The following is a 25,541-nucleotide window of genomic DNA, read 5'->3' as shown; positions in this document are numbered from 1 at the left end:
TTTTGGGAGGTACTTTTTGACCCTTGTAAGTAATGTGGATGCCCTTTAGGTTATAGGTTGCTGCATTGTATGCTATACCACGGACCTATATACAAGTTATACAAGTCCATGGCTATACTTAATCCTAGATTTCCATATCTACATCAGTGTTATCAAATGGCTCAATGTACTAAATGTTAGTTGGGATACAATTAAATAGATTTCTTTTGATTAGGGAAATGTTTCCGAAACATGTCATGTTTTCATAACTTGGGTATCAACAAAGTGTATCGATACCTTGCTGGTGTATACTGTTTTGTTTATAAATTTATTTTGATTGCAAATAATTGGGGTATTTTCACTAGTCTACAAATAATCTGCTTCAGAGTTACCATCTACCTTGGACGAAGTGGTAATCCACAAGGAAATGTCAGTAGCCCTAGACTAGAAGATGTATCACTATGCTAGTTTCAAACATTGAATAAAACAACTTATATTATGAATTATGCTCGTTATGGATTCATGTTGTTCTATAATAAGGGTATGATAATGTTACAAACGGATGGAAGACAGTACATCTGCAGTCAAACTTTGCAACTTCATATTTTTATAATATTGTAGGAGTATATAGCCTTCATTCTTGTAAATTACATACACATACAGGTCTATTCAAGACCAAAAAAAGTTTCAAAAGGTGGTGTAACAATTTAATGACATGGCATTAAAAATTTTAAAAACCACCATCACCTGTCAGGAGTTTCAGCTACAATTAGAGGATTCACCATGCACAAAGCCTTCTGAATTTCATGCTGGGCTTTAATGGTAGCTGTACAAGCCAGCATGCGAGTCTGTGGGAGGATTGCACGTAAATCCCCTACTTGGAGAAAGGCGGGTCGAAAGTTAGATTTCCCCCATGATATGACACAATGCGCCTCATCAACAATAATGTGACTGATCTGAAATTTGAGGATAATGGGACACAGTACACTAAGACATGTTTATTTATAGAAAACAATTCACAAAATGTGCAATAAAATAACCACTACAACAAGGCGATTTTGGTCTTCCCTGAAGACCATATCTAAGTCAAAGAGAATTAAGCCTCCTGACCACGTCAAGGTATCGCCCTTTCAGGAGGTTTAAATAGCACTATTTTCCAAACATGAAACATACATTTAATTTCCACCAATAGCTTGTTTGATGAACAGTTTAATAATAATAATAATAATAATAATAATAATAATAATAATAATAATAACAATATTTTCATAGAATTCACGAAGACAATATTATGACCATATCGATAGGCTATGCAAAACATTTTCTTTATTTCAATGTGATTCTTTGCATAATTGTCACGTTTTGGATCATGTTTCAATAATTCATCAAGTGTTCAATCAGAATGTTCAGGTTATATAATGGACCCTAAATCGTATTATGTGTCCATGGTTATATGGAAACACTAACAACATAAAACATGCCAAAGGAAATTAACCTTGATTTCTGTAGGTGACATTTATCGTCACAATCTCCGCTTTGAGTTTAGAGCTGACTTCTAACTTACCTGTGATGATATGTCTTCTGACATTAAAAATCGTTTAACAGCCACACTACACAGGTGCTCTGGGGGTGACCCAAATTGAAGTTAACATGGCCACTCTTTACTCGCTTCATTTTCTTCTCCGACTCTGCAGATCCCGAACACCCATTAGATAGATAATCAACATCTTCATGATTAATTATTACACTGCGGCTACCGAGCCGATTGTGCTGCTCTTCGAGAATCGCATTTAGTGGATTCACAACCACTACAGTGCTGGCGGAATCGTTCAAATACGGTAGGCACTGTATCACAACAGTTTTGCCGTAACAAGTCGGTAGAACACCTAAAACATCCCTTGATGCACATGCCAAAATAGCATCACGTTGTTAAGCCTTTAATTGGAAAAAAATACAAGAATGGTATCTGTTCGCCCGATCCAAAATATTTGAAATTTCTATGTCACTGTTGACAGACGACACATTAGTCGCCATGTTTCTGTCTATTTAACCAGCAAAAGCGCTAAACCAGTTTACCGTAACGTCAAGGTGAAGGTTGTTTTACCCAATACCGGTCGTTCCAGTCTGTCCCAGTCTGTCGCAGGAACGAACAGGAACCAGTCTAGTCTCAATAGACCATTCTTAATGAGGCACCATGAATATTCATATCTCAATCAGAACGAGGCGAACGTAGGCAAAGTCACCTTAAACATAATGGCGGCGAATGCGAAAAATCTGAACGTGCTTCCTGATTTCACGTTTTCCTTCAAATACTTTTCTGAAGCTTATATCCACGGCCTGAAGGGTGAGTAATCGCTGTTCTTCACTTGTCTACACAACACGAAAAGTCGTATGACCTAGATATCTCGGCTAATGTTTACGATGTTGCTCGGCAGTTATTAGGGGAAGCTACTCTAAAGTCATAACATTGAAATATTATCAGGGGACGTCATTCACGTTTACTTATCAGCATGAACAAAACAGAATACTCAACTTATTTTGTGTCCAGGTTTCAAATCCTTCAATTCCGATTCGAAATTCTTCAAGCAAGCAGAATATATTGATTGAGCTGGATCATAAGCAAGCATAAGCATATGCTTGATCTAGATAGCTCTACTCCAGCAGATCTTTTGTATTCTTAATGTAGCAGTTTAGTGAAGGTCTTTTTATAGCGAACAAACACATGCTACGGGGTTGAGGTCTTTATTGCGATGCGTCGAGTGTGATAAGGATCTATATATCATACACCCTGAAACACATAATAACACAATAAATACTAAGTAAAACATTATCATTAATGCTAGATACACAGCATAGGCTTATTACAAGTAATTATTTACATATATTAGTCATCCATTAAACACAAGATAGACTGAACCTTAAACGATTATACTAGAACATATACAGTATGTACATGATCAACAATACCGACATTCAAGGGAGATAACTCCTTGACTTTCATTTGACTATAATATATACACAATATAAATGCATAACGCTTACACATTCTGCATAAACATATACAATACTTTAAGACAGAAATTAATGATATGATATTACATTAAATGTGGTCATCACAATTAGATTACATTGTAAGTCTTAGACAAATATAAATAACACAATGCATACCCTGTGGGTGATACAAGGGTGTGGATCCCAACTGCCTATATGGCAACACCATAGATTATCTGAATAAACAATACATAGACTAAAACACTATTTAACATTTAATATATTGAACAAATTAATACACACATTTTCTTTACAATGATTTGCATTGTATCACATCTAAATCTCTACATTACAAAGCTTATTAAAACACTCTTGAGGTAAAACACTTTCACACATATTTCATTGAAGTGATAGAATACATTTTAGTGATAAAGTATGGATGTTTAGCTTATCCTATGCAGATTTAAATATTTAGACATAAATCAACATTTATGTTAGATTACATACATTTAGTTTACTTCATATAACACTTTGAACATACTGTATTATTTAAATACAACACAAGATAGAGATTATAACTATTTAACTCACCTGATTTAATATTCTCTCTTTACACTTTGCTGGTCTGAGCAGTTCTGTCAGTTTATGTGCTGAGAGAGTATGCAGTGTAATCAAAGCATGCAGTTTAACAATAGGTGTTAGCTTGGCCAATCAGCAAATGAAGCTTCTGGCCATGGGGCAGTTAGTAGGTAAGACAGGTCAGATACACTTTGTTATAGCTGACTGAAACGGACAACTAGTTATATATGATAAATATACGTAAAAACCTAAAATGAAATTAAAACAAATATATACAAAAACTACATCGGCCACATTAATGTGATACAATTATTAAATTTGTTTTTCCTGTTTAAATATTTCAGCCATCTTGCCCATTTTTTTTCAGTGGTTCCTACAGGTGATAATGTTGTTCGTGTAACAGCATCTTGTTACAGATCAAAGAGGAAAAACGAATCCCCTCATCAACTTGAGGTTTTTATAATATATGGTGTTAAGACATGTACCGTACAGGGTTCATTCTAGGAATTTTCTGACATGAATGTGAAAATTTCAAATATTCCAGAGACACCCACACTTGCCCATACAGCATGTTAAAATGCCCCATTGAATTTGAAAATGTTGGCCTTTTTTCAAATTTAGGAACAAGGCCGCAGCCTAGAATTATCCCTGCATATATAATGAACAGGCCTACATTCATATTGTATCAGTTAAAGTTATTTATAATACTCATCAGTAATTGTTTGTCACTTTCACCAGGATTATAATTAATTTGTTTCATCATGTGACTGTTAATAATGAGATCTATAACTCAGCATTTTTAAATCAGTTGCTACTGGTTACTGTGGTATAATTTATTTTTAAATGATTGTGAAAAGGAATGTAATTAAAACAAGAGTTTGCCACTCACGTGGCTATATCCGCCGCCCCTGTTGCAAAATTTATGACATAATGAAATCAAACCCTAACCTTTTTTAACCGAGGTGGAACTTGTCATGGAAATTGTAAAAAAGAAGAGTATGGAACATAAGTCCATCTTTTGCCATGGAAACGTAAAAAATAAAAAATTCTAAAATTTCTAAATAGCAAAAGGCACCAGTTCAGCATGTACCTGGCAGACCTGCAAAGTTTGATGAAACAATATTGAACGGTTTATTAGTTATGCTCCGGAAACGAACCCTACCCTCACAGAACCTAAGTCCATCTTGTTGCCATGGAAACGTAAAAAATAAAAATTTCTAAAATGCAAAAGGCACCAGTTCAGCATGTACCTGACAGACCTGCAAAGTTTGATGAAAAAATATTGAACGGTTTATGAGTTATGCTCCGGAAACGAACCCTACCCTAACAGAACCTAAGTCCATCTTGTTGCCATGGAAACGTAAAAAATAAATATTTCTAAAATTTCTAAATAGAAAAAGGCACCAGTTCAGCATGTACCTGACAGACCTGCAACGTTTGATGAAAAAATATTGAACGGTTTATTAGTTATGCTCCGGAAACGAAACGTGACGGACGGACGGAGCCCGTTTTTATATCCCCCGCCAACCTTGTTGGGCGGGGGATAATTCTAAATAGTAATACTTATTTCATTTTTTCCTCCAGATACATTTCGGTTGTCATCCACTTTCTGTGGAGACTGCTGTATGTTCCTGTACCATAAGTTAGAGTCAGAGTTGTGGCCACATCACAGGTGTTATGTACCTGATAGCAAACTACAAGTGTCTAAAAATTGGTGTTGCTGCCATTCCAGATGATGTCTGCAAAACTTCACTTCCCCAAACCTGCATCTTCCTAGAGGAGAAAGAATTAAGGGAGCTCAGTCAGATGATATAGTTGTTTAAGAGTATGACACTGAGAACCCTACTCGTGTCACTAAAGGTGTCCATTCTAACCTCTACAATCCTTTTTTCAATCACCTCTACCACCATAATTCTAGCGATAACAAACCATTTTAGATATTCGTGGTCCCTCCTTCAGATAAGCACTTCTTGTACAGTACCACGCTGTTAAAATCGTTTCAGATGCATCCACTGCGAGCAAATCAGTTAGAATCTATATTTGAACGAGGCGCCAACTCAACATTACGCTTGAAACATGACTTGGATCCTGATTTGGTATACGACGTCCGAGTAGAGCAGGGAGAGAACCAGTCAAGCTGCTAACGTCACGTGATGCTATGACAGTCTCGCGAGATTTATGACGTCGCCTTGACGACACTTTCACTACTGGCATCGCCATTGTTGATGTTATACTGCTGTCGTATTGCTACTTACCTGCTGCCTTTTGCCTTGTATTGTTCTCATCTCCGCTTGTGAAAACCATGAGCGCATACACCCAAGGTATTTCTTTGTTTCTGAATTAGCCATGTTGGCCCATTTCCTTGTTTTCTGATTAAATTTCTTGATCAAATTTGAAGTAAGCCGAGATCTAAATCTGTTGAAAAATTATTCTAGAAGGCCTAGATTTCTACAACCAACCATTCACCATTTATATAAGATTGCATTTTTGTAGCCATTGATAACCAGTAGCCAGTCTGAAATATGTCCGATATATACTTTCCTTATTCTTATTCTGAAAAAAAGACCATTTGTTTACACTCAATGTCAAGTATCGAAAGAAGAAACTTCAAATATGACAATTTGTCGTTTATAAAGATTTTTTTCAGGTTAAATTGAGCCCATTTCATCCTTTTCAGTCTGTTGATAAAACAAATCAACTATTTTAAACGTTTCATACTTGTCGGTTGTATCAGATTTAAATTTTAAGGCTGATAGATCTAGGCATAGTTGTTTCTCTTCAAATACATATACTAAAAACCACTGGTGTGTTAATTTTGCCTTTTCATAACATAGATATCTGTAGCCCTTCTGTAACAACAGTAAAACTAGCTCAGGATAATATTAACAACCCACTTTGTCAATGAGGTTGTGGTAGTTTTGTTTCCACAGTGTTATAATTTTAAAGTTAAACCGTTCCAAATAAATAAAGATTAATATTAGACTCAATCATAATTATTTTGATGTTTCCAAGGCGCTTGTGTGAAAGTGACTTCAAAGCAGGGGTATAGACACGACCGCTAGTCCGTTAGTTCGAGACAAGTGAAAATGGAAAGGGACTAGTTGTTTGTTTTATTCCAAAATCTTGTTGCTTTAATCAAACCACTATTCTCAACTACAGAATCGTTGGAAATGATCAATATGTGGTGTCTATCCCTGCAAAGGCTTCCATCCCTATAGATAACACAAACATCAACATAGAAACTTTCCCTTCTGTCCATCATAAGCATGAGATTCACTTACGGAGAAAGTAAACAAACATGTAATGTACAAATAGTAGAATTGTAAAACATAGTATAGCAGCGGCACAACCACTGGTTTCATTTTGAAATGATGAAAATAAGCTGCGTATTTAGATCTACGTAAAGTACGCAAAATGAGTTGCTTCCGAACAAATGGGCATGACAACAGTCAAAACCCCAAGGTGCTTCACGGTGCTGTGCGTAAATACCAAACGTAACCTTTCCACCATGCGTACCTATTTTCCCCATAGATATTTATTTACTGATCCAATTCAGGCATCACGTAAAAGTGAATTCTACTGCCGTGAATTATTCACAACAGGTGCATCTGAAATCACATGAAACAATATTTTAAGGTGTATTATTGTAAAAACTTAAATTTACTCATTTTTAAAAAATACTCAAGGGAACAAAAACATATTGAATACCTAAAGAGAATTATCAATACCCAGGGTCAATGGTAACATGTGAGTAAATACACCATGGCTAAAACAGTATCTGGAACCCTGTGCTTTTATGAATCTTTCATAGCGTTTGTGACAATGACCAATCAATATCATAATCCAGAACAAAATCATGAATAGTGTTATTATGTTCTATCAAGTATTATTCTGTGAACGTAACCCTACGACCACTTAATACCGGAAAACAAATCAATTTCGCAATCATTATCAACCCGAACACTGACAACATTAAACTATTCATGTAACATATGAAATGCATGCCAATTGTACGTCAATACTTAACAAACTTGTATAACGTTCCTACCAGGGTACCTACGAATACACTAAGTATATTTCCGCATACACGTACTGAACATTGAGAAAACCTTTCCTTCATATGCAATAATATAGGTTGATGTAATGTCTCTCTCTCTCTCCCTCTCTCCTGTGTGAAAAGGGCGAAATATTAATGCGTCTTATAAAACTCTGTATATCTTAATGATTCTGTTGCTAACACTCGCTTTGCTAACACCAAGGACAACCCATGAAGATCCCGGTTGGAATAGGTCTTCAACAAACCATGCTTGTCGTGAGAGGCGACTAACAGGATCAGGTGGTATGTCATCGTATCCCAATTGCGTGGATCGATGCTTATGATGTGACTCGAATATTTGAAAACCGCCGTCATATAGCTGGAATATTGCTGAGTGCGGCATTGAAACAACAAATAAACACACCATTAGGACATTTTCATGGACTGAGCATATTTGGATTGAATGTACTTCCATAGCATCACCAAACTACAGACACACCCTTACAACGTTTTGGATGGCAATCAGTCAATGTCCTAGAAAATGTACCTATCGGAAACCCTGGCTACCGCTTATATACTTGCCTTTTCTGAACTGACAAGATGACAGTGATCGAATGGATCATCAGGATCACTTTAAATTTGTCTAAAAGTAGTTTATATACTGTCCAAGTTGATCCTGTTGCATTTATTCCCATTTAACACTCTCATTCTCTTTCCTGACAGCTCTTGACCTCGTGATCAGGTTCCCTTTGAACTTTGACATCTGGGCCCCTCCTCGCCAAGTGGGTGTCTTAGGGAATCAGTAATTTACTGTTATTGTAATTAATTACTAATATGTGATACAAAATATATTCTATTGATTTGGAAAGTTATATTCATGAGCATTATTAACTACGTATCATTATCACTAACGTCCTTGTAACATCATAATTATCCCCTTATTGATCCATTTCCAACAACTACCCTCTTCTTCCTGTACTCCTATCGTCTGTCTCTCTCTACATGTCTTTCTCTCCCTCCCTGTCAGCGTCCTACTGGGAGGTACATGACCATCCTTGAACCCCTGTCAGAACTCCCCGTCCCTTCCACCTCTATCCCCGACCCCGACCCTCTCTCTGCCTCCGTCCCCCGTGATACCCCTCACTTCGTCGATATCAACCTGGATGATGACGACACCCCGACCCAGTCCTTAGTTGGAGTCTTCCTGTCACGTGTGTCTGGATTCTTGAGGAGAGTGTTCCGTGTCAAGATGGACGCTTAGAGTGACATCTTGCTACCTCTTGGACCTTGTGTCATAATAATTTCCTTGGAGCTTTAGAATACGTTTAAAAAATAAATGATATAGTGCTCTTTACATTTTGGACCTTTCGGACATTTCTTACTTTTCGGACTTTATTGAATTTTTCGGGTATTTTGATCATTTATGATCATTTTGCTATTTTTCGACTTGGAATAAATACGTTTTTAAATACTAAACCTTCAGTGTTTTTGGACTTTAAAGGGAATTTGGCCATTTTGGATTACATTTTGAATGATGTTTATTGTTATATGCTATTTACGTTTTTGGCTCTTTCGGACACTTTTGGCTTTTAAGATTGGACTTCATTAAATAATTAAAATTCAATACTTGTTGTTGTTTTGTTTTTTTCCATTGAGTCGTTTCCCCTTTAGTCACGTTGTTACCTACAATCTCCTTGGTTTGTCAGCCCCCTATACCCGTGTGCTTGTGGGTTTCACCAAAGTGGTAAACATCTACAGGTAAACAAACAAGATATGACAAGACATGCATTGTGAGCATAGAATATGTCACACAATAGGTTATCTTCACATGCAGTGGGGCTGGCATACCCTGTCCGGCTCAGCCCAACTGTTGGCAGTATTTGAGGGCTACTGTTACTTTTCTTTCTTATGTCAACCGCATTCAGCAGTATTTCAGCTACAGAGAGTCTATTGACCGCTATCTGGGTACGATGACAAGCGGTCATCCGAGACACTGACCACCTGATCCATGGACTTAGTCGCCTCCTGCACAGGGACCAGTTCTAACCCGGAAACACACCTGGTCACCAAGGTGCTCACCTTGAGTATCCAAGATACGTTCAATTAGTAATTCTCTACGACTGCACTTACGATTTGTTCATATATTTCGAAGCAAAATTTTTTTTCTCTTAGCGGAAGTAAATGCAGAAAAGGAAAGGAAATGGTTTGACGTTGTTATATCATGAAAACAGACATATTAGCAAGGACAAAGACGTGAATATATTTCAATGACAATCGTTTAGAATAGAATATTTTGGGTGCTTACTCGTTATAATACATTGATTAATGAAATATACAAATTGCTCTTTACTACTACTTTATTACACTTCGTTTTAGAGTTCTCAATTTTACCTTTGCATGGGCCCCCATTCAGCGCCATTGCATTAAAGCTGTCGCCAAGAGAATGGATATATGTTGGACACGCACTCTGTTTTTAATTCTATAACACTTAAGTCACTACAGTACTACTTTACTCCATTTAGTTTTAGAATTCTCAATTTTTCTTTTCTGTGCGACTTCTTTAAAGACGTTGCCAAGTGCATGTACATAACACGCATTCTAGCTTAAACGAAACACACATAAACGCTTACACGTTAGTTTTCAGTGAGAAACAACAACACTAGAGTTAATGGTGAACACGATTTGAACAAATAATATTTTTGATTGATTACAGTTGAAAATGGAGTTTATCTGCACGGTATCGTATTGTCACGTAATTTAAGGGACGCAACTCGTGTTCTCTTGGCAGAATCGTATGTAAATAAAGGGACGCAACTGCATGCGTCTCATAGTAAGGCAAGCACCTCCCTAGGGTGTGAGTCTGGGTTTTGCGCCGCTTTTAGCAATACCACGGCGGGGAACACCAGGGTCCACTTGCACAAAGCGGTTCTATCGTTACAATTATTGTAAATCCTAAAGATCGCGATCTTACGCTTTGGCTTCAATCGCTACCCACTTGTACAAAGCGAATGTAGGCTAAGATCATTGTAAGCTACAATCGAAACTTACAATTGGTCCGGACAAATCTTAAGGAGCTAAAATCGTTGCAGTCCCTCAATAAACTTGACAAAATGGCGTACAAGACTTGGTCTGTTTCACATATAATAATCTGCTTTACGTTCAAACATTGCCTCTTTATTTTGTTAAACTTAATGATTCTAATCGACACTTTAAGGGGCACTGATCTAACGCAATTCCCCGGACTGGTTGTTGCCTTTGTTATTTTATTTTTTCCCCGTGAGCACCCGGATGATACGCAACGTAACTGAGCGTGACCAGAGACTGGGCTACCGTCTGCAAGGACGGCTAAATAAACTTGGAGGCCGGAGGCAATATTTGTTTTACGCATTTTTGCATAAACACTGATTGGTTAACTGTGATCTGTAAAGATTTCGACAAAGGGCGCATGTTAATTAATTTCTTCAGCCTAAACAAACAGACAAAAAGAACGGCGGAGCTCATCGGATGTCGTCATTTGGAAATACCCCAGATGATTATAGTTTAATACTAAAATAAGTATCTATGCAGTGAAAGCACTTTCGGATTTCGGTTTGCGTCGATAATACGATTACTACTCCCTTGTTGTCATCCACGTTTTCTCGTATAACCCTACACTTGTGTATTTGTCGTCATTCACTTGATGCTCAGTTAATGAATTTATTACAGGTACAATTAGTGGTAGCACCACTTAGATTACCTGACAAAGGTTCCCATTTGGCATTTATTGTGTCTGGGGTAATTATTCAATCTAAATCCATGTTTGAAGTGAGGTGAAATGTGTGTTATGTAATATGCACGTGGCAGACCAGCAAGAGGTGAATGATCAGTTGATTTACTTTTTTTTATAAATCAACGGATCGTTCCTAGTCATCAAAGGATTAACAGAAAATATGTTGATTGATTAATCACTGTTATCTTGCACAGTGGATATGTCAAAAGGGAGTGTTTACATGTCTAGGTTTACAAAAACAAAGAGAATACACTCATATCATGGCGTGAAGTGCCGATGTAAAAACAACATACTTTGTTCAAAGGGTTAACTGATAATACGTTGATTGATTGATCATTGTTATCTATCACTCAATGGAATTTTTAGGAACCGTGGACGTTATGAAAATAGTTGTCACGTGGGCTTTCTCAGCCGACCTTTGAGACTTGACACCTATGTGAAACACCTGAAACAATCCAAGTGATCAGTTGAAAAACGAACACGGGTTATAATATCCCGAAACGATATACATCTTTTAAAATATTTGATTGTTACAGAGATACGTGACATCGAATAAGTTTCTTTGTACAGCTGCAGACGAGTGGGATATTGTTCCATTGTGTGGATATTCACGGATACATTCCTCGAACAAGGAAACTGCCAAAAAATTATACACATAAATTTGGTAGGTTGTAATTATGGTATTTGCATTTTGTTTTCCTTCAATTGCTGTAGCATTGAACCGATTCGTCCTTGTTTCTCTACGTATTGGTTTGGAAATTCTTCAATGCGCTATAGACGTTGTTTTCACGGGTCTTTTCCTTTGTAAGCGTGTATATATTACCGTCAATTTGATAAAATGTGATTCTCTCAGACAATTTATAAAATGTGTAAATATTTCAGTCATTTTGACTAAAAAATCTGTCCAGATTGATTAAGACGATCAAAAGGGCCTACAAACACCACAACAGATTAATATGTAGGATTAGAAGCCAAACAACATAGAAATGTACTTTTCAACGTAACATTTTCAGTCTCTTGGTGATGACATTAAACATCAAAATGTTTGGAATTCGTTATCATAATTATACAAATGGAAATGTTTTTCAGTCACTTTGTAAAATAACTGAATATTTAGGCGTTTAATAAATTTGAAAATGTTACATATTTTGACTTATAACAACTTCGTCACCATTACCGATTCTACCCACAGAGATACCTACATTTCCTTATTATCTCGAAAACTGTGTTTCATTTTGTTGATCAATGTGACCATACGCCCTTATTACTACCCATAAAAGTGACTACGAATGGCGCAACAGAGGTCGCGAACTAATCTAGATTTCTGCTATACATCCGGGTACTCACTGGGAAAAAACAATAACAAAGGCAACAACCAGTCCCGGGGAATTGCGTTAGATCAGTGCCCCTTTAACAACATTAAGAACCAGGATCCCGTTCCACAAAGCGATCGTAGCGCTACGACTGTCGTAAATCTATGCTACAGCATCGGCGTTACGGTCACTTTAGCGCTTTGCGGAACGGGGTACAGGTCTTTGAAAGGCATTTAGAAGTGATCCACATAAGGAAGAAAATATATGGATGTTAACTTCTTTATTATGTCACCTTCTCTAGCGGCAAGTCTATCAATACCAATCTACAAGCAAATGGCAGAGGCACTAGCAGCGCGAGTCCCAACCCCCGAGGATGTATATACCAGATACCCTGCAACTGATTGTGAACTCTACCCAGCTTTCTTACTTGTTACATGGGTGATAGCATTTTACTTAAGGGTACAGGGTACTAAATACTGATGCAACCAGCCACAACGAGTGTTGTTTTAACGGGTCTGCGTTTTGGCAGGTCTACGTTTTGGGAGGTTACCTGTCCACCAGTACATTGGAGAAACCCTTAGACCCCTCAACACAAGACTCAAAGAACATCGGGCCTCTGTTAGCAAACTCGACCAAAAATTCGCTATTTCCGAACACATCCTGAAGAACATAACAAAAACAACTGGCGACAAAGGAAAGCCATTGACATCTATATGGCTGTCCTACCTGTTGATAGGTGGATAGGTGAAAATTGGAGGCACTGAAAACACCATTAGTGGTAAGTCAGTAATACAACAAATTGTTGCATCTTACATAAAATATACACAGGCAATTTGTTGAGTGTGAAGTCAAGGAAAATATTCAATTTCATCACTTGAGTAACATTATCACTCATAAAAATACAGTGGATACATGGATAAGCAATTTATGAATTTGGATGAATTATTATTCTTTCAGATTGCCCTGTGCAACTGGATATTATCCTTGACAAACATGGAATCTTAAAAGTTCCAACCCCAAGTGACTGCACTAGTACTATCAAGGAGCCAACCAAAAAGAAGGCTAAATTACAAGAGGAAGAACTTCTGACACTGAGGGCCGAAAAAGTGAAGTTCTTACAGGAAACAATAACACTAAAAGAACAAGCGGAATACTTCAGAACCAATAACATCATTGCTAAATTAGAGAAGGAAAAGTTAGAGCTTGAAATACAAATATTAAGAAAGAAATGTGTGACATTAGAAGAAGAGTAAAAATAAATTGAAGTACAAAATAGAATTATATAATGAAGAACATAAAGATCTTTAATGTGTTCAACACATAAATGACAATGTTTCAATGTTGGAAGTTTGTAGTAAAGTTACGAGAGAATATTAATTTTTTTAAGGTTAATGTTAGAAACCGTGTGTTTTAAAATAAAGTTTGGCATATTAACAAAAAATGTAACTCATCTTCTATAGTATGTTTTTGCTATACCCACCCGCGTACTTATATGTTTTTATAATCTGTAATTATCTAATCCTCAATAAGGTATAATGTCTTCTTTGGTCTCGTATGGTGTATAATAAGCAAACCAATATATTCTAACCAATATAACTCTAGTCAATTATGTACTGATATTTCATTATGTTGAGTGCTCTTATTGTATCATCAACATAATATTATGTCTCATAGGCCTTTTTGGCCGGACAGTAAAGAATATTTTTGCGAAGATTGTTTTCATTCCACTATATCATATGACGTTTGACACATTAATAAAATTTTATCTTATCTCATGTAAGTCACTGACCCGTATAATCTATTTGGGAGAGTCTGTCAATGGGTATAGGGGTGTTTTTTGGTTGGGACAACTTGAGATGGAGATTAATAAAGCAGTGTATTTATTCAAATTCTTAGTAATGGGATATGATTAATAAAAGGGTTTTCTTTAATCAAGAACTGTAAGTGAAATAAGTTAGTTTGACAATATAGAATTATCACTGATATAGACAATAGACATTCTTTTGATAGAACTCCTTGTGACTGAAGTACTTCAAACCATAGGTAGGTAGATCGGTAGTTACTTGATATTTCAATGGCAACTGTCTGTGATCATATTTTAAAGGGCAGAAAAAACATTTTTCGATCATTTCCCAAAAATATTTTAAGACACCAACTTCAACATATAAAATGTGTCCTGACAGTAATCCAGTACTATGGTCAGTTATGGAGATTGCTATAGTATATCTATCTTTCCACCATAACCTATGGTGGTAGATTATGTTCATGGCTATTTTAATTGCTAAGATAAATAAATAATACAAGAAAATTTGTCTTTTTGTTTTAATTTCAAGCATTCCTATTGACAGTAACATGGATGGACCCCCATGCCTACTTTGTCTAACTAGCAAAGTCACTCATCCCTGACTATACCTGGACTGTCTAATAGCTACTGTTTACCTGTACTAAAGAATTAGAAGAAGCAGAAAGATACCAAATATTTACCAGCATTATCAAAAAAATTGTTGATAGAAAAATTCTTTTGACCACATCTATGTATCAAAACAGTTGGGAGCTACATCAAATACAGATAGTATCAATGCATTTATGCATAGGTCAATAAATGTCAGTTGCAATTTATTACATTGATAATCTGAAAAAAAAAATTGAACAAGCCAATCCCTTGCCCCCTTCCCACTTAAAGTTTTTCCTATTCCTATTCCATGTGTATGATAAATGGCCTGGGTCGGGCACAAAGTCGAAAAAAAGATTTTCTTGGGAAACAGTCGTGTTCAAAATACTTACAAGCATTTAGCTGAAAAACTGCTAGCACAAGTGTTTACGAACATTGTTACCTGTCCATTCATCAGCAACATGGTCAACATTTATTATATCTTTTCTATCAAAACCAATATTATGTAGAATGACACAGGCAGTTATAATTTTACAAGCCTTTTGAGGTGTTGTCCTTAATCCACTGTGTAAGCAAGAAAATCTTCGTTGTAAAATTCCAAAACTCTGTTCTACTAAAACTCTAGTTCTACAATGACTTCTGATATATCTTTCTTCAGCCCAGCATGAGGTTGTGAGGAAAGGTGTCATTAAGTACGATCACGACTTACATGGATATCCCGACTCTCCAAGGTGAAAGCCCTTGTATGTTCCTATAAAATGAAGCAGATCAGAATCTGTGTGATTCTTTCTGGTGATATTTGATCATGACATGCAGAAAATGAATTTATTACTGATTTTAGCAATAACCAATTGTCTTGGAACCATCATAATACATTTTTAAGAAATAATCATATCAAGAGGCTGTTTACCCCTTTCCCTCAGCAATAATATTATTAGTTCTGTAAATGAACTGTGTCCTTAAAGGTTTTGTCACTTGGTATAATTTACAGTTCAAAACACAGCAGGTCACTGGTCAGTGAAAAGAATAATAGAAATGATATGATTCATATTTTGGCTGCCACTGTGTAGGTAGTGATTTGTGAATTTCAAAATATAGATTCTATTTTCATACATTTCATGAAACAAAAAAAGTACATGGACATAAAGTGATTTTAGCTTCAGGCAATAACAATTATAAAGTCTCATAAACATAATATTATTACCTGAACACTGAGTGAGTGAAATCCTTTTCGATTCAAATAATCAACTTCATTCCTTGAGGGTGCTAGAATGCGAATGAAGGTTCCATCTAAGCAGCCAAGAACATTGGGGAATCCTGAAAAATTATATTATATGTCATTTTTCAGATTTATTAATGATAAATTATTATGTTATTATCAGGAATATATTGTCAATTTTAACTAACATTATGTCAAAATTTTTGAGTTGGCTGTTATAGTAATTATCCTTGATTATATTTTATAAAATTTGATTTTTTTAACGCTTGAAGGCGTTTATTTTTATGCATTTTACAAAAGGTATTGGAAGATTTAAAGTGTATATCTTAAATATGTTAAATGTAATTTTTATTGGAAGTTTTCGTCAGAATATCAGGATTTATGTCATGATGATATCTGTTCGTTTTAGAAAGGGAAAGGTTTTTTTATATAGAAATGACAAGAATTAGAGTAGCTCCCCCTTATTTGACCGTGACATTGTGACAATTTTGAAGAACATTTTCTTGATCTTGTCTGCATCTTGTCCAGTTGGCATACATACAAAATGCCGGAGATGTTCGATCAGACAAGAGCATACATCTCTGACTGACCGAAACACCGAAGAAGTTGAAATAACCGAATATGAATCGGCGATCAAAGAATAAAAAGATCCAGTGGCCAGGAAACGCAGGGCGACAAGTACCTGCGTTAAAACAGGTAATTGGCTGCATCGTTGGAGCACCGTTCAAGTTTCTCACAAACAAGGGAAACAATAAATAAAATTATATGCTCCCCGCACGGAAACGGAACCTCATAAATAACTCCTCGGGTTACATGAACTCGAGAGGATTTTGTCTATCGTCTAATCTTGATTTTTGATTTTGCCTACGACGTCTACGCCTATTCAACACCGCCATTTTATGACCGACAAAAAACACCTTAAGTTACCTTCCTACCTAACTCAAATTGTAAACTCAGTTTGAGTTCAAAATCGAACTCAGTGTTTGGTTCGAGAAATGCTTTTTGCTGAGTTTTCTCAAATGTGACTAAAAACTCAGACGTATGTCAGTTTTTGAACTTAAGTTTGTTTCGAGACATGCCTATAGTGCTTGGGACTTATTACTTTGATCTTTGTCTCCCCCCCCCCCCCCCCCCCCCCCCCACACACACACACACACACACACACCACACATTTACCCAGTGCCCTTACCTATTACTTAGCTATGATTACTTAAGTGTTGGCTTCCATTGTCTATTGCTAATCACCTTATCTGTTGGCTTCCTTTGTTAGCTTGTACCCTTTGTTAGTTTCCACCTTTTGTTATCTTATTAATTTTGTTGTCCTGACATGTACATATATATGCTATCTGCCTCATGGCAATCATTCACCTGATGAAGGAGTAAGCATATACTCCGAAACGTTGTGTTCCTCATAATAAAGAAGTTGACATCCATATATTCTCTTCCCTAACATTAAGAACGCGCCACAGCTTTAACCTTAGAAATATCGTTAATTGGGATAGTTAGCCACATAACCATCGAGCCGATAGCTAAAAGTACTATTTCCACCCGACTCAGTATGTAAGAAGAGTGAAACAACATACCTTTTCGCTAATCACGGGAAGGATAAAAACCTAAGTATTAGTCTGCAAGCGATTTGTAACGTCCGTGACCTTTTGGAGAAATCAAGGGCAGCTAATCTTAGTTCATACTCTAAAGGGAGTGGTTTCCCTTTGTATAAGCCCGTAGAGTACAATCTACCTTGTCAAGTGTAGAATCGCTGAGCTCCTCTATAAGTCTTTTGGAGCACATTCGTTTAAGTTATTTTGTCTTTCGTTTATCATTAAATTCATCTACAAATAAATACAAGTTGAAGAGCAAAACCATACATTTTTTAATCTAAAATCGAGTTGGACGGGTTTTAATATCTGAATTTAAAAGAAATAAAATACACGTATTCATCAAACAAGCAAATACACATGATGAGACATTTGAAATTTTTGTGAAATATCCCGTAAATAGCATGCGTAAATATCACACTTTTAAAAAATAATTATCAATATAATTAATACCCAGTGAATGCATGTTAAACAAATCACGAAAGTATTAATGCCGACAAAAATATATGCTATCATTCCACTAATCGTTTCCTTCAAATAATTGGGACCTTTCTTAAAACTGTGCAAGATGCGATGGGGGGAGGGAGGTACATGTTTTTTTATCGATACCGGTTCAACTTACTGTATGCGCAGCAGGTTATGCGTGTCTGCAGACAATTGTAGACAAAAGTCGAGTTTAAGATAATCGTATCTCCACCGTTGAAGATTTCGAACTTAGCTAAGATCGCGATCTTAAATCCAAACCGTCTTACAATCGCCCCGGGATCAGTTGGTGCAAGTGGAATAGGACAGTTGTATGGTGATTGTAAAGTGGATTGTAGGCGCCTAAGATCAATTGTAACTAAGATTGTTCTGTGCAAGTGGGCCGAGAAATGGGCTCCACACATTGTTCTCATGACAGGAATAGAACCCGGGTCTTTGGCGTGACCCTGTTGCCACTAGCCTACTCCACTACGCCCTTCCCCTGGGACTGAGGCCGGAAAACAAAGGCATCTCCAAATGCAGGAGGAAACTTTAGTAGGCATGGTGTGAAAGGAAGATGCAAACGTTTGTATAAAATATTTCTTCTCCGACAAATAAACAACCAGGCTGCCCAAATTGTTATTGATTTTGCTCCAGCAAAGTGGCAGGGAAAAAACACTACAAGGTATATATGATTATATTGGAAGCTTGTTTGGTCGATATGTGGGTAAACAGCTGGAGAAACGTATGGATTTGTGTTTCCTTTTTCGTTCATACCTACAAACACAGGTGCTACTTCTATTTTTATTCAATCCCTGAGAATGTACTTGATGAGAGTCTGTTGTATATCCCTGTGTTCATTCCGGGTGAGACGACGCCACCAGCACCTCCTGCTTGGAAGAATTAACGAGGATCGGGTGCATCATACATAGTTACAAAGCGTCACTCATGCTATCAACCACTCGACATGCTCGATTTGTATACACGCCGTCGTGAAATGGCTGGAATACTGCTGACAACATTCACTCACTCACTCACTCACTCTTTGAACAGCTGTTCCATAGACCCCCATTGGTATTCTAGGTAATGGGTCCAAGAACCCCTGCTTGTAGGGCCCGAATAATGAGGATCAGGTGGTTTGTATAATTACATTGTGTGTGATGGACAGACAGACGATGTGGATTGTTCATGCTGTCGCTGGATTGTCTGGCCCACGGTCTATGCGAAACACACTCTTACTGTTGGAAGCCGTGGAAACCCCAATTCACAGATAGTCGTGCTTTGTGATGTAATCACTATTTCCAGTATAAGTCCTTGTATTGCAACCAGTCTGTTAGACTTATGGATAAATCTAGACTGAACAAGCTTTAAACACTGCCAGAACTACTAAGCAATGTTTAGGGTTGAATTTATATGTACTTAGGCTTTACATGTTTTTTTAGTTGGTTTACGAGACCGACTGTCATAAATAACCTGAAATTATTAATCATTTATTCAGGTTTCATCGTAAAAATAAATCTTGTACTGTGAATCAATCAACTATCAATGACTATTGCTAGTTGTCATTTCTAACTCCTCTGTCCAGCAGTGACCGAACTTACAAGGGTTAATCCAAATATGTGTATATGTATGTTCTAATATAGTAGAACTATTTACAATATTGTTATTCCCATCAATCTCTGTAGAATCCATGAATCATTGTTATTTCTGTGAGGTATGATGTTGAGTGATGTAAATAATTAATCATTATTTATTTGTAAATTGTTATTTTCCATAATAAAATGTTTCAAATGTTTAGTCAAGGATCGCCTCCGTGGTCTAGTGCCCGGCGAGCTACTAATTGAAAAACAAACAAAGTTGCAATTAATACTGTCAAACAGGAGACAAGGTTCTATGTAACAATTGTATCAACTAACTTATTTGATTGAAGGTCATTTTCTCCAAATTGTCTTCGGCCATTCTCTCTGTGACCCACGCAGATTGCTGTCCAAGTTATGCCCCTTAGACATACCAGTAACCTTTAATCATGGGTTTAATACCTGTTATCCAGGTAATATTTCTAGGTTTGTCAGCCCCATACCCATGGGTTTCGCCAAAGTGGCAAATATGTAAGACCTGCATCCCTTTGCGCTTTCATTCCACATCTCCCACACTGACTGATTCTCATCCAAAGGCCCTTACACCACTGGGCCATCCCCCTTGACTAAACAAACCAGTGTTGTATATATAGAGTTTCGTAGTATAATAGAAGAAAGAGTTGATACAATCATGGACATGCTGTTTGTCTCCAGAAAATCAGTGCATAATTACAAGATGCCATCAGATACATATCTTTTTACAGCTGCTGCTTCTCGCCATGTAAAGGTTTTTCATTGTTATTATTAGTAGTAGTAACATGGTCCTGTGAATTACTGGGTTGTCTGGCCCAGTGTCGAGTATTTACAAGCCGAATGTTTATTGTATGCAATTTATATATTCGCACATTAATCACAAGGTCGATTTAGAGGAGTTAAGGTCCTGCGTACGGAACAAGCGTCAGGCTTTGAAACTATTTAGTCTATGAAGAGGGAGGATACATTGTCCAATAATTCTAGCGATAAGAAACCATCTAAGATATTCGTGGTCACTCCTTCAGATAAGCACTTCTTGTACAGTACCATGCTGTTAAAATCGTTTGATATGCATCCACTGCGAGCATATCACTTAGAATCTATATTTGAACGAGGCGCCAGCTCAACATTAGGCTTGAAACATGACTGGGATCCTGATTCGGTATACGGCTTCCGAGAAGAGCAGGGAGAGAACCAGTCAAGCTGCTAACGTCACGTGATGTTATGACAGTCTCGCGAGATTTATGACGTCGCCTTGACGACACTTTCACTACTGGCATCGCCATTGTTGAGGTTATACTGCTGTATTATTGCAACTTATCTGCTGCCTTTTGCCTTGTATTGTTCTCATCTCCGCTTGTGAAAACCATGAGCGCATACACCCAAGGTATTTCTTTGTTTCTGAATTGGCCATGTTGGCCCATTTCCTTGTTTTCTGTTTAAATTTCTTAATTAAATTTGAACTTGAAGTAAGCCGAGATCTAAATCTATTGAAAAATTATTCTAGTAGGCCTAGATTTCTACCACCAACCATTCACCATTTATATAAGATTGCATTTTTGTAGCCATTGATAACATGTCCACGTCTGAGTCTGACATGTGTCCGATATATACTTTCCTTATTCTTATTCTGAAAAGAAATGTTTGTCGTTTATATAAAGATTTTTTTCAGGTTAAATTGAGGCCATTTCATCCTTTTCAGTCTGTTGATAAAATAAATCATCTATTTTAAACGTTTCATTTGATTTATCTTTCCAATATCAAAATACTTGTTGGTTGTATCAGATTTAATTTCTAAGGCTGATAGTTCTAGGCATCGTTGTTTCTCTTCAAATACATACACTAAAAACCACTGGTGTGTTAATTTTGCCTTTTCATAACATAGATATCTGTAGCCCTTCTGTAACAACAGTAAAACTAGCTCAGGGTAATATTAACAACCCACTTTGTCAAAGGAGGATTGTGGTAGTTTTGGCATGACAACAGTCAAAACCCCAAGGTTCTTCACGGTGCTGTGCGTACATACCAAACGTAACCTTTCCACCTGGCTTACCTATTTTCCCCATAGATATTTATTTACTGATCCAATTCAGGCATTAGGTAAAAGTGAATTCTACTGCTGTGAATAATTCACAACAGGTGCATCTGGTTTATTGACGTTTAGTCCGGTATATACAGTTGTAAACATTTACGACATGTGACATTGGGGCTGCACATGAATGTTTGAAATCACATGAAACAATATTTTAAGCTGTATTATTGTAAAAACTTAAATTTACTCATTGTTAAAAAATACTCAAGGGAATAAAAACGTTGAATACCTAAAGAGAATTATCAATACCCAGGGTCAATGGTAACATGTGAGTAAATACACCATGGCTAAAACAGTATCTGGAACCCTGTGCTTTTATGAATCTTTCATAGCGTTTGTGACAATGACCAATCAATATCATACTCTAGAACAAAATCATTAATAGTGTAAATATGTTCGATCAAGTATTATTCTGTGAATGTACACCCTACGACCACCTAATACCGGAAAACAAATCAATTTCGCAATCATTATCAACCCGAACACTGACAACATTAAGACTAATTAAACTATTCATGTAACATTTGAAATGCATGTCAATTGTACGTCAATACTTAACAAACTTGTATAACGTTCCTACCAGGGTACCTACGAATACACTGAGTATATTTCCGCATACACGTACTGAACATTGAGAAAACCTTTCCTTCATATGCAATAATTTAGGTTGATGTAATGACTCTCTCTCTCCTGTGTGAAAAGAGCGCAATATTAATGCGTCTGGAAAAACACTGTATAAATCTTAACGATTCTGTTGCTAACACTTATTTTGCTAACGACAAATGTCATAAGGACAACCCATGAAGATCCAGGTTATAAAAGGTCTTCAGCAAACCATGCTTGTCGTAAGAGGAGACTAACAGGATCAGGTGGTATGTCATCGTATCCCAATTGCAATTGTCTGGTCCAGACTCGATTATTTGCAAACCGCCGTCATATAGCTGGAATATTGCTGAGTGCGGCGTTGAAACAACAAACAAACACACCATTAGGAAATGTTCATGATTTGATCATATTTGGATTGAAAGTACTTCCATAGCATCACCAAACTACAGACACACCCTTACAACGTTTTGGATGGCAATCAGTCAATGTCCTAGAAAATGTACCTATCTGAAACCCTGGCTACCGCTTATATACTTGCCTTTTCTGAACTGACAAGATGACAGTGATCGAATGGATCATCAGGATCACTTTAAATTTGTCTAAACGTAGTTTATATACTGTCCAAGTTGATCCTGTTGCATTTTTTCCCATTTAACACTCTCATTCTTTCTTTCCTGACAGCTCTTGACCTCGTGATCAGGTTCCCTTTGAACTTTGACATCTGGGCCCCTCCTCGCCAAGTGGGTGTCTTTGGGAATCAGTAATTTACTGTTATTGTAATGAATTACTATCACGTGATACCAAAACATATACTGCTGATTTGGAAAGTTATATTCATGAGCAGTATTAACCACGTATCATTACCACTAACGTCCTTATAATCATAATTATCCCCTTATTCATCCATTTCCAACAACTACCCTCTTCTTCCTGTACTCCTATCTTCTGTCTCTCTCTACATGTCCTTCTCTCCCCCCCTGTCAGCGTCCTACCGGGAGGTACATGACCATCCTTGAACCCCTGTCAGAACTTCCCGTCCCTTCCACCTCTATCCCCGACCCCGCCCCTCTCTCTGCCTCCGTCCTCCGTGATGTCCCTCACTTCGTCGATATCAACCTGGATGATGACGACACCCCGACCCAGTCCCCAGTTCGAGTCATCCTGTCACGTGTGTCTAGATTCTTGAGGAGAGTGTTCCGTGTCAAGATGGACGCTTAAAGTGACATCTTACTACCTCTTAGAACTTGTGTTAATCATTACCTTGGACCTTAAGAATATTAAAAAAAATAAGTGTTCTCTACATTTTGGACCTTCTGGACTTTTTTAATGTTTTGGATATTTTGATCATTTAGGACCATTTTGCTATTTTTGGACCCCGGAATAAATACTTTTTTAAATACTAAACCTTCAGTGTTTTTGGACTTTTTAGATACTTGGGCCATTTTGGATTACCTATAGAAATATGTTATGTGCTTTTGGCTCTTTCGGACACTTTTGGCTTTACACTTTCAAGATTGGACTTTATTAAATCATTATGATTCAATATTTATTGTTGTTTTGTTTTTTCCATTTAGCCGTTTCTCCTATAGTAACGTTGTTGCATACAATCTCCTTGGTTTGTCAGCCCCTTATACCCGTGTGCTTGTGGGTTTCACCATCTCTTGGCAGTATTTAAGGGCTTTTATGTATGTCAACCGCATTCAGCAGTATTTCAGCTACAGAGAGTCTATTGACTGCTATCGGGGTACAATGACAAGCGGTCATCCGAGACACTGACCACCTGATCCATGGACTAAGTCGCCTCGTACATTCTCGTACCAAGGAAATGGTTTGACGTTATTTCATGAAAACAGACATTAGCAAGGACAAAGACAATATATTTTAATGACAATCATTTAGAATAGAATATTTTGGGTGCTTACTCGTAATAGTTACACTTTACTACTACTTTTTTACACTTCGTTTTAGAATTCTCAATTTAACCTTTGCCTCCCACCCGCGCGACTGCATTAAAGCTGTCGCCAAGAGATGGATATATGTTTGACACGCACTCTAAAACTTCAACCAAACACAAATAGATGCTTACACGTTAGTTTTCAATTCTATAACACTTAAGTCACTACTTCTTTACTCCATTTAGTTTTAGAATTCTCAATTTTTCTTTTCTGTGCGACTTCTTTAAAGACGTTGCCAAGGGCACGTTGTACATAACACGCATTCTTGCTTCAACGAAACATAAATAAACGCTTACACGTTAGTTTTCAGTGAGAAACAACAACACTAGAGTTAATGGTGAACACGATTTAAACAAAAACATTTTTGATTGATTACAGTTCAAAAACATGTCGGAGTTTAACTGCACGGTATTGTATTGTCACGTAATTTAAGGGACGCAACTCGTGTTCTCTTGGCAGAATCGTATGTAAATAAAGGGACGCAACTGCATGCGTCTCATAGTAAGGCAAGCACCTCCCTAGGGTGTGAGTCTGGGTTTTGCGCCGCTTTTAGCAATATCACGGCGGGGAACACCAGGGTCCACTTGCACAAAGCGGTTCTATCGTTACAATTATTGTAAATCCTAAAGATCGCGATCTTACGCTTTGGCTTCAATCGCCACCCACTTGTACAAAGGGAATGTAGGCTAAGATCATTGCCAGACACAAACGAAACTTACAATTGGTCCGGACCAATCTTAAGTAGCTAAAATCGTTGCAGTTCCTCATTAAACTTGACAAAATGGCGTGCAAGACTTGGTCTGTTTCACATAAATAATCTGTTTTACGTTCAAACATTGCCTCTTTATTTTGTTAAACTTTATGATTCTAATCGACACTTTAACAACATTAAGAACGCACCACAGATTTAACGTTAGAAATATCGTTAATTGGGATAGTT

The 25,541-nt window shown here is 37.0% G+C and overlaps 1 protein-coding gene and 2 long non-coding RNA genes across 3 annotated transcripts; 2 read left to right on the top strand and 1 right to left on the bottom strand.

Annotated features, from left to right (window-relative positions):
• Positions 1–2,705: 2,705 nt before the first annotated feature.
• Positions 2,706–4,671, bottom strand: LOC125374221. Its single transcript, XR_007218567.1, has 2 exons — positions 3,148–4,671; positions 2,706–2,767 (listed from the first exon to the last, which is right to left on the bottom strand). It is a non-coding gene; the product is annotated as an uncharacterized LOC125374221 (long non-coding RNA).
• A 342-nt stretch (positions 4,672–5,013) lies between these two features.
• LOC124138527 lies at positions 5,014–8,906 on the top strand. Its single transcript, XR_007218564.1, has 2 exons — positions 5,014–5,870; positions 8,309–8,906. It is a non-coding gene; the product is annotated as an uncharacterized LOC124138527 (long non-coding RNA).
• Positions 8,907–20,852: 11,946 nt separating this feature from the next.
• Positions 20,853–25,096, top strand: LOC124138461. Its single transcript, XM_048385122.1, has 3 exons — positions 20,853–21,335; positions 23,328–23,386; positions 23,631–25,096. Exons 1-3 carry the CDS (start codon positions 21,317–21,319, stop codon positions 23,862–23,864), a joined length of 312 nt encoding a protein of 103 aa, XP_048241079.1. The 5' UTR covers positions 20,853–21,316; the 3' UTR covers positions 23,865–25,096.
• The last annotated feature ends 445 nt before the right edge of the window (positions 25,097–25,541 follow it).

The sequence above is a fragment of the Haliotis rufescens genome, unplaced genomic scaffold, assembly GCF_023055435.1.
Source record: "Haliotis rufescens isolate VD_foot unplaced genomic scaffold, xgHalRufe1.0.p SCAF_54, whole genome shotgun sequence".
Classification (NCBI taxonomy): Eukaryota; Metazoa; Mollusca; class Gastropoda; order Lepetellida; family Haliotidae; genus Haliotis; species Haliotis rufescens.
The sequence above is the reverse complement of the archived record's forward strand: the minus strand, read 5'-3'. Positions and strand labels throughout refer to the sequence as shown.

Excerpts from the sequence above, each read along its gene's own strand:
- LOC124138461 (XM_048385122.1), top strand. Across the intron at positions 23,387-23,630 it reads TCTGGGCCCCTCCTCGCCAA|CGTCCTACCGGGAGGTACAT; the intron begins GTGGGTGTCTTT and ends CCCCCCTGTCAG.